Here is a 12,705-nt window from a genome sequence, read left to right on the forward strand (position 1 = left end):
CCTTTGGGATGAATTGGAACACTGAGCCAGACCTAATCGCCCAACATCAGTGCCCAACCCCACTAATGCTCTTGTGGCTGAATGGAAGCAAGTCCCAGCAGCAATGTTCCAACATCTAGTGGAAAGTCTTCACAGAAGAGTGGAGGCTGTTATAGCAGCAAAAGGGGGACCAACTACATATTAATGCCCATGATTTTAGAATGAGATGTTCAACGAGCAGGTGTCCATATACCATGTAGTGTATGTATACTGTATGCCTTTGAGTTTGGTCCCAGATTGGCTTAACAAAGCATGACGTCTATAGTATCTAATGATCTAATCTGCTGAGTCAGATAATCAAACAGATTTTCTCATCATTTAAAATACCAAAAATAAGTCATGATTTACAAAATGAATTAATAGAGGTTTGAACTTCATGCTGTATGTTAACCAACATACATTTTGTACAAGCTGGTTGGCTACCATCAAACAGCTCCTGTGGTTAAGCTGCAATGTTTTTTTTTTCTGAGTCCACCACAGGCATTTCCTATGAGGCTATTGTTTAAGGTGTGCACCTGCAAACCATGTAAACGGTTATAATGGTCATGCGTGTTGATCGTACCAAAGAAATTAGCTGTAATGTCCCATCTGCTAACATTTATCACTACGTACTCTGGGAGACCAGGAATCTAGTGTTGTGGTGCACTGGTTGCAGTGGTGACACACTGATCAAACCAAGGGAGTGTTTAAGCAGTGCTTAGTGGCATCTATGTTACACGTTCAACTATTCTAGCCCTGGTCGGTGTTGTAACAAGGATATTTAGACTAGTTTTAATCTGAAGTACATGACTGCCTGGTGAAAACGTATTTCTTCATGTCCTAAGCTGACAGAACTGAGCTGACAGAACTGAGCTGACAGAGCCTTCCAGGTGAGTTGAGAGGAGACATTTAGAGGAATTCAATGACTTTCAATTCTAAATGTAATGACCCCAGCCAATCCTAATTTGTAAAGACACAGTGAATGAGGTAGATTCAGTAGAAGGCTAGACGTGGAGTAGAACCCTTAGATCTCTATTTCTATACAAAGGAGAGCATGTAGGCTAATGTCAGGAGGAAGATGTATCCTAACAAGGCCATCAGTAAACAGTAAGCGATGCCTTTATAATGCCTTTATACAACAAATGATTCAATGTCTCATGGCTTATCAAGCTGTACTTCCTTCATGGTTTCCAGTTAAAGAACATCTCCACCCCCGCCAGCAATCATTATTGAAGATGTTTAACTCAAGTCATTTCAGTGATAACACAATCATACTGTAGGCCTCCGTGAATTCTGTATGTATGTCACAGAAATGGGAGTGGCTTGTTCAAAAGGGCGTGCTCCAGTAATGCACCTTTCACTAATCCCGCCCCCCACATCAGCAGTCTGTGGTGTGTGCAGTGTAGCCCACCACAGTTGTCTCTCCGACCCTTCTCTCTGCAGTAAGCATGTTCGCCAGGGTATCTGCGAACCGCTCACGACCCAACGCACGTTACCGGTGAGAAACACCCCACGGAAGAGTCAAGGATAATCGATTTGGATGTGGCGCGCACTTGAGAGTTTGAATACGGTGGTAAGCCCGAGTGACCGGAGCACCGGCAGTGAAGGAGGAATACTATATTCGGGGTGGCGCTCTCTACTTAACGTGGACAATCATGCATATGCTGTTTTGGGGACTAGGGTTTTTGCTATTTCTCCCTGACTTTTTGAATATAGTGTCATCCACGGGGAGATCGCGTTCAAGAAAAGGTAACGTATTTCGACTTGCCACAAAAAAAAATGACCCTGTGATGTGTTATGTTGTAGGCTAACCGGCAGACAGAGAATGAATGACTTTTTTTCCGTATCAGCAAAGCACATGACTTGGAATGCTTTTATAATGGTCTTATGTTTCTTGAATGACTTCATTTCACAGAGGCAAACGTCATTAACGCAAATAGCATTATTATTATTGTTATTATTATTATAAGCCTATTATTAGCCTATTAACATTGCTAATTCTATACACGTTATACCATGGGTTTCTTCTCCAGCTGAAATTTCCGAGCAGCTGGGCGCGTATGAGATTGTAACTCCGGAGCGAGTGAATGAAGCCGGTGACAACTTTCCCACGAGCGTGCACTTCAAACGGAAAAAGCGTAGTGTGGAGGATAGCCCAGGCAACTCCTCTGACCAATGGGCCTTGCCATCAATCCATTACAAAATATCTGCGTTTGGACAGAACTATCACCTCAACCTGACACCCGAGTCAGGATTTATCGCTCCGCTATACACTGTGACAGTACTTGGAGCACCTATAGTTAACATAACGGATTTCACCCCGGAGGAGGAGACGGAAGAGGATACGGAGTATCAGCACTGCTTCTATAAAGGACATGTGAATGCTCAAACGGAGAACACCGCAGTCATCAGTCTCTGCTCTGGATTGGTGAGTCCACGCACTTTGAGTAGCCCTCCCTTGATACAGTGTGATACAATGTTTCTCTGCACTATGATAGGCGCACCTGTTATCTGACCCGATATGAAACTGTAATGCAAATAGTTTATACAACTGTTGTAATACTATGACAACATGAGAACATAAGGGGAACCTTACCCTGGAGTGCTGTAATGGAGTGGATTTCGACCTCAGCACAAAACGCGCTTTTCCAGCCGTGTGCGTTTGTGTTCGATTTAAAAGTGGTTTGACTGTTAGTGAGAGAATGCCATGTATGTAACTCTTCTATCCCTGACCACTTCACATGTAAATGAGCTGCTCACATAAATAACTTTGAGCCTAGTAGTCCCATTCAACTTCAGCCATCATACTCTGCACGCAGTGTCATGCACGCTTCTCCGGTAACCAGTGACGTCCTACGTTACGCACATCAGTGCAGAGGGAGCGCCAGTGGTACTGACGTCATCACGATTGAGTCTCAGACAGGAACATAATCCCCATGCATGCATGAAGTTGCGTGGAGTTGAAATTCACTAGGGATACTTATAGATTGTAATAATAACAGTTCAATTCCCAATGTGATTATCATTGAGGTAATTGATTATCATTGATTATCATTGAGGTCACCACAAATTGCCTGCACCCTATGCCTAGTAGGCTTGGAGATCATTTGACATTAAAATAAAACAAGTTCATGTTGGTCTATTGGTGTGGTTCAAGCCAATAAAATGCACTATTAGAAAGTTACAATGATTCACGTATGTATAGGCTATTCATTCATATAGTCTAAGGACTTTTACTTGCTCTGGACCTATTCACAGGGAAACAGTTGGAAGCAGGTATATGACCACTGATACATTATGAATTATATCCACTCAGGGGAGCCAGGCCCACCCAATCAGATTGAGAAAAAAAACATTATTTTTTTAATGCTCTTTTACTTGTCAGTGTTCCAAACGGGACATTATTTGTCTTTTTACCTAAACATGCAAACACCATCAGATATACTGTAATTCTGTACTGTAATTCATAGCACGCATTGCACTGGGTTAGTCAGATTTCATTAAGTATAACAGAACAGATTAACTGGAATTACATTCACTCTCACGGGATGGGTTGCCAGAAGAACTAACTGAAAGCCACAACCCCAATAAGCCACCAATATGACTGCATTGAGCCATATGCCACTGTGCTTCTATGGCTATACGCACCAACACGAGAGCTTGGGACTATAAGGTTTAATCTGCAAAAATATTATTCTGAGGTAATTGTCTTCAACCTTTTACTGCAGTGGGATAAATCAAGGTCACACAGGGTGATTATTGGTAGTCTTAAACAAATCTACTTTGAAACAAAAGAATACACCGCACACACATGGTTATGGGCTTAACAAAATGAAGACACCTGTGCCATGTCAGGTATAGAGTTGACATTATTCCATTTTGAGGTTGCTTCCCAATATTACACTTTATATACATCACAGAAGACTGAAATGTAACAAAACTGTTTGACATAGAAACACTGGATTTGTCTTTTTTTTTCAGTTTTATTTTATTAATGATGAAATATTAATAACATTCCACCCATTAGGCCGAAGAGGGTGCTTTTGGTCAATGACTGCAGCAGAGGGCTACAGTTCCGAACCCTAATTGGTTTGATTGGTGTCAGCTATTTTTATTTTGCATTCGTTTGAATTTAACATGAATTGGGGTATTTAGATTACTATATAGGAAGAAAATTGAACTGAACAAGGCTACGTCAATAACTCAATTTGGACATGAAATGCAGATATAACCTTATAGTCCCAAGCTCTCGACATGCCACTGCCTATTTCATTTGTACATTTAGCAAAAAAGACAGCTCATCATTCAGTGCCTTTATCACAGTCAACACTAGGCTTGGGTGATATTCCAATTGCCATCTCTTCATACCGACCTGGTGCCATACCGGGATCGGTAATACCGGTACTGCACACAAAGGGAGCTGTTTTCAAACCTCACTGAACCGTTGTAATCTGAAGGTTAGCAATGCTAACAAGTACATGTTGAATCCCATTGAGAACTCTAAATGCTAACAAGTGTATTGCTAACATTTTATACAGTCTCTGACCTAAACTATTTTCAGGAGAGACATCCCAGCTCATAAAGTTATACAAGTAACTCAAAAATGCTACTCACAGTTTTCTGCACAAAACAAATATTAGACAGCAAGGTTCTTGATCCATGAGGGGATTCCCTGCTGTTACCGGCCAATGAAGATTGACTTTGGAAGAAGCTAACCACTTAGCCATATTGCTAACGAGCTACTAAATGATCAAACCAAATGTACAACTGCAGAACATTTAGCACATTTTAGGCAGTACCCCCACACATTGACTCGGTACCGGCACCCCCTGTATATAGCCTCGTTATTGTGTTACTTTTAATTTAAAAAATTGACTTTATTTTATTTCTTGAATATTTTCTTAACTCTATTTCTTGAACTGCATTGTTGGTTAATGACTTGTAAGTAAGCATTTCACAGTAAGGTCTACACCTGTTGTATTCAGCACATGTGACAAATAACATTTGATTTGATTTGGAATAGTTTTAAGATGTCCAGCTGGCAAACATTTAGTTGTCTTCTTCTTCGGTGGGGTTTATTAATGGCAGTTGGCATCCAATATGTTGCAATACCGCACCCAACTGGACTACCTTTCAACTAACCCTACACTCATTTAAAAACCCACTACCCAATTCTACTACTTTGACCCTATCTGTTCCTGCACCATGCCAACGGCCTGGGAGGACGAGACACCACCACTCAACACACCCTGTAACTCTTCAGAAGTCAAAATGTTGTACTACTCTGCAGCTGCCACTACAACATATATTTTCAGGGATTTACATTCCATTTCTGCAGTACAGTAAATAACCATTGCTATGAACGCTAAGAAGGCAACCTTACTGAAGCAAATGTCACACCTTTCAGTATCTCTCAGCCTTAACCTTAATCCATCTTCCTCTACTTTGTTCACTGCCTCAGCATATGACACTTTCCACACTACTCTGACTCTTGCCACCTCAACCTGCCTTTCTCGCACCAGTAACATGAGCACCCCTACAGTTGACAGACACAACTTTATCCAACATTTAGTTGTGAATTCCATACTAGATCACCTGGCACGTGCTGCACAACAGTGAGTGACTCACAAGGCTTCGGTTTCTTGTCGTTGTGTGCTTGTAAACAAACACCACGTGACTGGGTACTACCGGTACACTTCAGAATGAAAAATTAGGTGACAGGTGAAGTTAAGGACGCAATCTTCTTTATCTCCTAGCATACAAGACTGCAGGTATTTACTTCAAAATTACCTACAAATATTCAAATAATAATAAAAAAAGACTTCAAAGAAATGGTTTTAATGTTATTGACGGTACTAAAAACAACATCCCATGTCTATTTCCAAATACCCCGGCATACGGTATATATCGTATACCGCCCAGGCCTAGTCAACACACCTCTATTTTAGCTTTAATTAGCTTAAATAAATGCTAAATGTGTAGAATAGCATGAGATGAGCTATTAAATAAATTTAGCACACAAATATTATTTGGCTTGTAACCAGAGTGGAACCCTTTTTGATGCTATATAGAAGATTCAATAAAGAAACATGCTCATAAGGTTCTAAATGGAAGCATTATGGTGCCTTTAAAAAAGGTTCTATATAGCACCCCAAAAAAATTCCGCTATGGTTACAAGACTGTTTGGGGCTATATAGAACCATTTTTTCCTGGTTCTTTATATAACCTTTATGGAGAATGGTTCTATAAAGAACCTTTCTGAATCTGAAGGTTCTTTGGAAATCCTTTTGAAGAACCATACTGGGTTTTTTGTGCTGGTCAGCCAATAAAGCGAATAAAGTAAGCCACCTCTGCTAGAGCTGGTGGTATCTGAGAAGAGAATTGAGAACCATTCATTGATTTAGTCAACTGTTCTCAATTGGCACAAGGCCATACAGGAAGGAGTCTTTCACAAGACACTGTCACTGGCCATAGTCAATTATAACTTGTATTGGCATAACACAACACATTAACAAAACTGGAATGACACTCTCACTCACGGTAGCACAAAATGTGTCTGCCCCCCCCCCCCCCCAAACTAAAAACGACCTCCCTGCACTTTGCCATGGGGCAAAGAGAGACCTGTGCAGTTCTATAGCTAGTCACATGCTATTCAACACATTTTGCCATGAGGGTGAGAATTTTCTGTTTTTCATTTAAATTCCATTTTACATTTTAATATTAGAAGAGTCATCCTCCATAATACTACGAGTGGCTACCACAACTAAATCAATAGTTGTCATTGTTGTCATTATGTCTTGTGTGCATTTGAGCATAATTGTGGATGTTCCCAATAGTCATTACATTTTGCATACAGCAGTCCTACAGTATATTTGTGAGATTCCATTTTCACTACTTTGAGGTGGTTTCAATCTTTTCATCATACACAAACAATGAAATATATTTTCATGGTGAATTGGGCTTACTGTGGGCCACCCTATTGGTCTGTAGCATTGCGCAGTGCAGCATTGTCCAATTCAATCTAGATTAGAAATAAGTGCTGTTTCCACATTGCCTAGCTTGGCACTTCACATGTCTGGTGTATCTTTGACCTCCACGTTAACTAGTAGCACTGCCTGTGCTTTATGAAATGTAACACGGCTTCCATCGAGTCTACAAACGGTGCCAAGAAACCAACAATAAGACTCACATTGTTTTCTGATAGGCATCATAGGCCTCATTCTTCTCATTTCTCCTCTCTTTTCAGGGACCATTTTACTAATATGCATGCAAATACATGTATTTCACCACATAACCATGACATGAATAGCTGTGAATCAAAGCCAGTGGGGGCTCTGACAAGGACCATTTCCACTCCTCTGTGGAGTGTGTCCATGCAGTACGCTCCAATGTTACTGCACTTATTTCAAACCATTCTAATTCCTCCTTTTTTCTCCCCCTCAGCTTGGCACTTTCAGGTCACCGGAAGGGGAATATTTTGTGGAGCCCCTTCACAGTTACAATGGAGAACTCTATGAAGAAGAACACACCAAACCTCATATTGTGTACAGAAAGAAAGCCTCTGAGAATGAGGCAGCCGTGGAGGACACTGCTTGTGACACATCAGGTACATTGCAATTATAAGAGTAGAGGTGCAATGGACATGTTTTGGTCTGAGATGAATGTTTTTGGTGTGTTATAGAGTTTGGCAGGAGGATTTTGGACATACACACGCAAGCACACACACACACACACACACACACACACACACACACACACACACACACACACACACACACACACACACACACACACACACACACACACACACACAACACACACACACACACACACACACACACACACACACACACACACACACACACACACAGAGAGAGAGAGATAAAGAGATAAAGAGAGAGAGAGCTACAGCTATAGCTAGCTGAGTCAGTTCCATTGAGTCAACTGACAGACTTTCATCTGGTGTCTTCCTCTTGGTGCTCCTGCACTCTGATGGCTCTGAGAGGAGAGGAGATGAGAGAGAATGGGACTCCCTGTGCGAGCTGTTACGTGTGGAAACAAATGTGTGTGTGTGTGCGTGTGTGTGTGTTTGTGTGTGTCTCAGTCTCCCTGATAACCCCCCCCCCCCCCTCGTTATCCAGCCTTTAACGAGTTTCAACAGATATAAGCAAGGACGGATAATCGTTGTCTGTCATATACAGTATTATATCCTAAAACTTCAGTATATGATTTGCAATAGGAACTTAGTCATTTTATAGTAATTTTACTATTACAGGCATAACCACACTACTGTGATGTCATATTTAGACTTTGATGTAAAGCAGTAGCATAATTTGGCTCATAAAAACACAGTAAGAACTATTTCAAAGTTGTACATTTTTGTTGGAAGGCAGATACAGCATAACAGATTATGAGTGGTTCTTCAGTGACTGACATATCTGATAGACAGCGTAACTGTATGGATTCACTCATATGATCCCACCATCAGTCAGTCAAACAAATTGTGGCACAGCAACCTCACATGAACAACTGATTGCAGAGAGTTGTATCCAGATGGAATGCCCACTACAATGCATTATGGGCAAAAAGTCAGAGGTTATTCATGTTTTCAAGAGAAAAGGGCAGGATATGGATGCATTTCACCTCTAATTTCCCAAGCAAGTTCTACTGTAACTAGATGCTTTTTCAGCTCAGGCACAGGAAAAGAATTTTGGAAGTTCTTCCTAGTATCGCCAAATCTCAGTTTATTGCCACAAGTTCCTGTTGACTCTGGCACTTCCTGTGGTCCTTTGGTAAGAAAACACGATGGGCCCAGTACCATGAAGACACGGTGTATATTGTATTGTATGAAAGTGATGCCAACTTCAAACATTTAACTATTCATTACTATGAAAATAAAGCTGAATGATATTGATTTGAGTAAAATGCAAGACATGTCACTGCACATAGCTGTTTTTCACATCTGAGAAGGGTCTTTGTGGTAGGGTGTGTGTGTGTGTGTGTGTGTGTGTGTGTGTGTGTGTGTGTGTGTGTGTGTGTGTGTGTGTGTGTGTGTGTGTGTGTGTGTGTGTGTGTGTGTGTGTGTGTGTGTGTGTGTGTGGTGTGTACAGCAAAGGATTTGAAATTGAAATGGCAGGGACGTGTGTGATTGTGGTGATTAGGAGCTGAGGAAGAGTGTTTGGGTTCCTGAGAGAGGAAAGTGGTGTTTGATATCTCCCCGGTCCTGAGAACCCTCTGAGTGTGTGTTTGCTTGTGTGTGTTACATTTCAGATTGAATGACCTGTACATTGAGTATTAAGTCTTAGAAATACATTTGAGTATGTTTTTTAACCAGTGGGGATGAATAAAAGACCGGGTGTTGGCTTTTACAAAGGCCCTTTGTAGCTCTGCATTTTCAATAAAGGAAAATGTTTACTTCTGATAAGAATCATGGTGAACAGAAACAGTTCAACCTTTGTGCTGGAGACAGAGGCATTTTTCTATGACTGGTGTTGCATTGCAATTGGTGTAGATTTAGTGATCTTTCTTCTAAGAAAACAAGAGTGAAGAGGTACTGGTGCTACTCCATTGAGTTTGGTTGTCATCTCAAGATTAAAATCTGACTCCGAAGTCACCCTCCAACCCCTGAAAAACAAAAGGTCAGTGTTGTCTGGCATCCAGTCTATGACACCAGTCTATGACACCAGTCTATGACACCAGTCTATGATGTTGGGGCTTTGCACCATCTTTGGTGTGTGGCAGAGTGCCAGGCTTACCTAAAGTGAACCCCACCCACCCCCTCATCTCTCCTCCTCTTCACTCCTTCTCTCTCCAGGCCCTTGGACCTCAACTCGTTCATTTTGACTCATTCCTTCAGCAATAATATTTAAAGAAGAGCAGCAGCATATTTACTTTGGAAGCATTCACAAGCATTCTCTAGTAGTGAAAACAGGGCTTTCAAGGAAGCGAGTGAGAGTTGATTGTATGATAAATTCAATAGCCTGTGATCCCAGCTTGCAGTATAAGCTTGTGGTTCATATTGTGTGTATTATATTCATTGGACCATCTCTTTTCCAGGACATAAACACAGACACAAGAGGAACAGCGACAAGGTGAAGAGACGTCCGCTGTCCAGCAGTAGCAGCAGCATGCTGGACGACCTGGACGACCTGGACGGCCTGTCTGCAGGCCTGACTGCCGATCCCTTCTCCAGAACAGAGAGAGAGAGCGGCAGACGGCCGGCTAATGACAGCAGCGGCGACTCAGGACCTCACAGGAGATCAAAGCGCTTCCTCTCCTATCCCCGCTTTGTAGAAGTCATGGTGGTGGCAGACAGCAAGATGGTGGAACATCACGGGAGCAACCTTCAGCACTACATACTCACATTAATGTCTATCGTAAGTTCTGCTCCGTTAACCGACCGCAAGCGAGCCAGCCAGCTTCTTTGATTGTAGGGGAGGGGGCTATCTTATTTTCTGTCCCGGGACATTGGCAGGCAGGCAGAGGGCTCAGAGGGAAAGGGCAGCCCGGGGAAGGAGTAAACAAAATGTTCAAATGGTCAGGAGAGGGGCAGCATGAGGTGGATCTGTCTGAGAGCTTTGATGAATGTGTAAAAATAATCTCAGGTATGTTGCATAAGATGGCATCCTCCTGTCCACTTCAAATAAATGCTTCTACAGGTGTTTGTGGCTCAGCACCTATGGGGTAGCTAAACTAGCCTTTATTGTGATCCTGGCTGTCTGCATTCTCTACAAGATCTGACTGCAGCCATAATCAACCTCTCAAATAGGACTATGAGTTCAGGTTTTTCTTCCCTTAAAACTGCATGTTGATTTAGAATATCTGAACCACTGATTGAGTAGACTCCTAAGGGGTTTATGTATTCCGGAGACTGAATTGTATTGATAAAAAAACAGTGTCTATAATCTTTCCCTTCAGGTGTCTTCCATCTACAAGGATCCCAGCATCGGAAATCTGATTAACGTTGTAATTGTGAAGTTAGTCATAATCAACAATGAGCTGGTGAGATCACAGCTCTAAATCACTGCAGTCATTCAGTTCCAGCAGCACATTACAGTACGGTAAACATCTCCCTTTTACTCTCTGCTGTAGGATGGCCCAACCATTTCCTTCAATGCACAGACCACTTTAAAGAACTTCTGTATCTGGCAACAGAGGCAAAATCACCAAGATGAGAATCATCACTCCCACCACGACACAGCCATTCTCATCACCAGGTACACTGTCACTCCCACCACGACAGAACCATTCTCAGCACCATCTCTTGGTGTAACGGCTGAAGTGTCGTGTTGACAGTCGCTGGGCCTCGTTTCGAGCCCTGGTTGGGGGCAACCCCCTGAATTCTCTGCTATGTGTTGGCTTTTGTTTATACAAACGAGTACACTAGTTGACATAGGGCATCTCTGGTGTCACAGTTCTGGGGCATGAAACCAGTGACATGACTTCCGTCTGTGTGTTCTTCACAGGCAAGACATCTGCCGAGCGCGGGACAAGTGTGACACATTAGGTAAGAGGAGCTCTAAGGACACATGCAATAGACTGTGCAACATAACGTTTGATTGAGGACAGTTTCATAACCATATTGATGTACTTGATGCCAGATAATGATTCTGCTTTTGATAGTGCTGATGACAATATAATGATGATAATGGTGATACTCTTGGTTTGCAGGGCTTGCAGAGCTTGGCACCGTGTGTGATCCATACAGAAGCTGCAGTATTAGTGAGGACAATGGGCTCAGCACTGCGTTCACTATCGCCCATGAACTGGGCCATGTGTGAGTACGGCATGCTGTTTATTCTTTGATTGATTTCATGTCATTACAATGTTAAAGCTGTATTAGTGTGTCATGCTTATTTGGCCCTGGTTTTCCTCTTAAAATGTCTCCAAGCTTCAAGATCTAAGTCTGCATGTGCAACGTCCCAAGTCAGCATGCACCTGCCAGCCTTCATCCAGCTCGGCAATACAACCCCAGGCCACTACATTGGAGACTGTTACAGACTTGAACAACCCTTGTGTCTTAGTCAAATATTATTTTTTTGCCACACACACAAAAGGTGGGATTGTTGAATTCCATTCTTATTAGCACCAAGCGGCTTCAGGTCTGCTTAGCGACAAAGCTTGGTGGAATACAGTACCTACCTGTCATACTGTACCGTAGAGAGGTACTATACGGTACAGTACAGTACCATACTATATAATACCTATCCCCTGTGACCCTACTCTACCAGACACTGGCCCCTGCACAGACCTGCTACTAATGTCAACCCCAACCAGCCTAGTCATTTAGCCCTGTGTGTTACCAGTCTGCTGCTTAAAGGATGATGCTTTATTTACCACAGTCAAACAAATCTCCCAAAACCGGTCCTTTTGTGCTTAGTTGAACAATCAGTCTAACATGTAGGTTTATTGATGATGGGTTAGACCTGTGTGTTGTGGTGAATATATGTTCTCACTTGTGGTTTGGCCTCCTGACAGATTCAACATGCCCCATGATGACAGCAACAAGTGCAAAGAGGAGGGGGTTAAAATACAGCAGCATGTGATGGCGCCCACACTCAACTACTACACTAACCCCTGGATGTGGTCCAAGTGTAGCAGGAAATACATCACAGAGTTCCTGGAGTATGTAACGGCCATTGTTTTCTATTTTAGACGTGCATGTCATTATGGAGAAGTGTTATTGTA

At 42.3% G+C, this 12,705-nt stretch overlaps 1 protein-coding gene across 1 annotated transcript in view; it reads left to right on the forward strand.

Annotated features, from left to right (window-relative positions):
* Positions 1-1,421: 1,421 nt before the first annotated feature.
* LOC109891530 (A disintegrin and metalloproteinase with thrombospondin motifs 9) overlaps positions 1,422-12,705 on the forward strand; it is a 72,954-nt gene continuing 61,670 nt past the window's right edge. Inside the window, exons 1-9 of the mRNA XM_031825014.1 lie at positions 1,422-1,767; positions 2,052-2,446; positions 7,462-7,624; positions 10,075-10,394; positions 10,936-11,019; positions 11,110-11,234; positions 11,484-11,524; positions 11,689-11,794; positions 12,496-12,642. Of these exons, the coding sequence (XP_031680874.1) occupies positions 1,674-1,767; positions 2,052-2,446; positions 7,462-7,624; positions 10,075-10,394; positions 10,936-11,019; positions 11,110-11,234; positions 11,484-11,524; positions 11,689-11,794; positions 12,496-12,642 (1,475 nt within the window). The 5' untranslated portion in view covers positions 1,422-1,673. The remainder of the gene's footprint in view (positions 1,768-2,051; positions 2,447-7,461; positions 7,625-10,074; positions 10,395-10,935; positions 11,020-11,109; positions 11,235-11,483; positions 11,525-11,688; positions 11,795-12,495; positions 12,643-12,705) is intronic.

This window comes from Oncorhynchus kisutch, linkage group LG5, assembly GCF_002021735.2.
Source record: "Oncorhynchus kisutch isolate 150728-3 linkage group LG5, Okis_V2, whole genome shotgun sequence".
NCBI classification, from domain to species: Eukaryota; Metazoa; Chordata; class Actinopteri; order Salmoniformes; family Salmonidae; genus Oncorhynchus; species Oncorhynchus kisutch.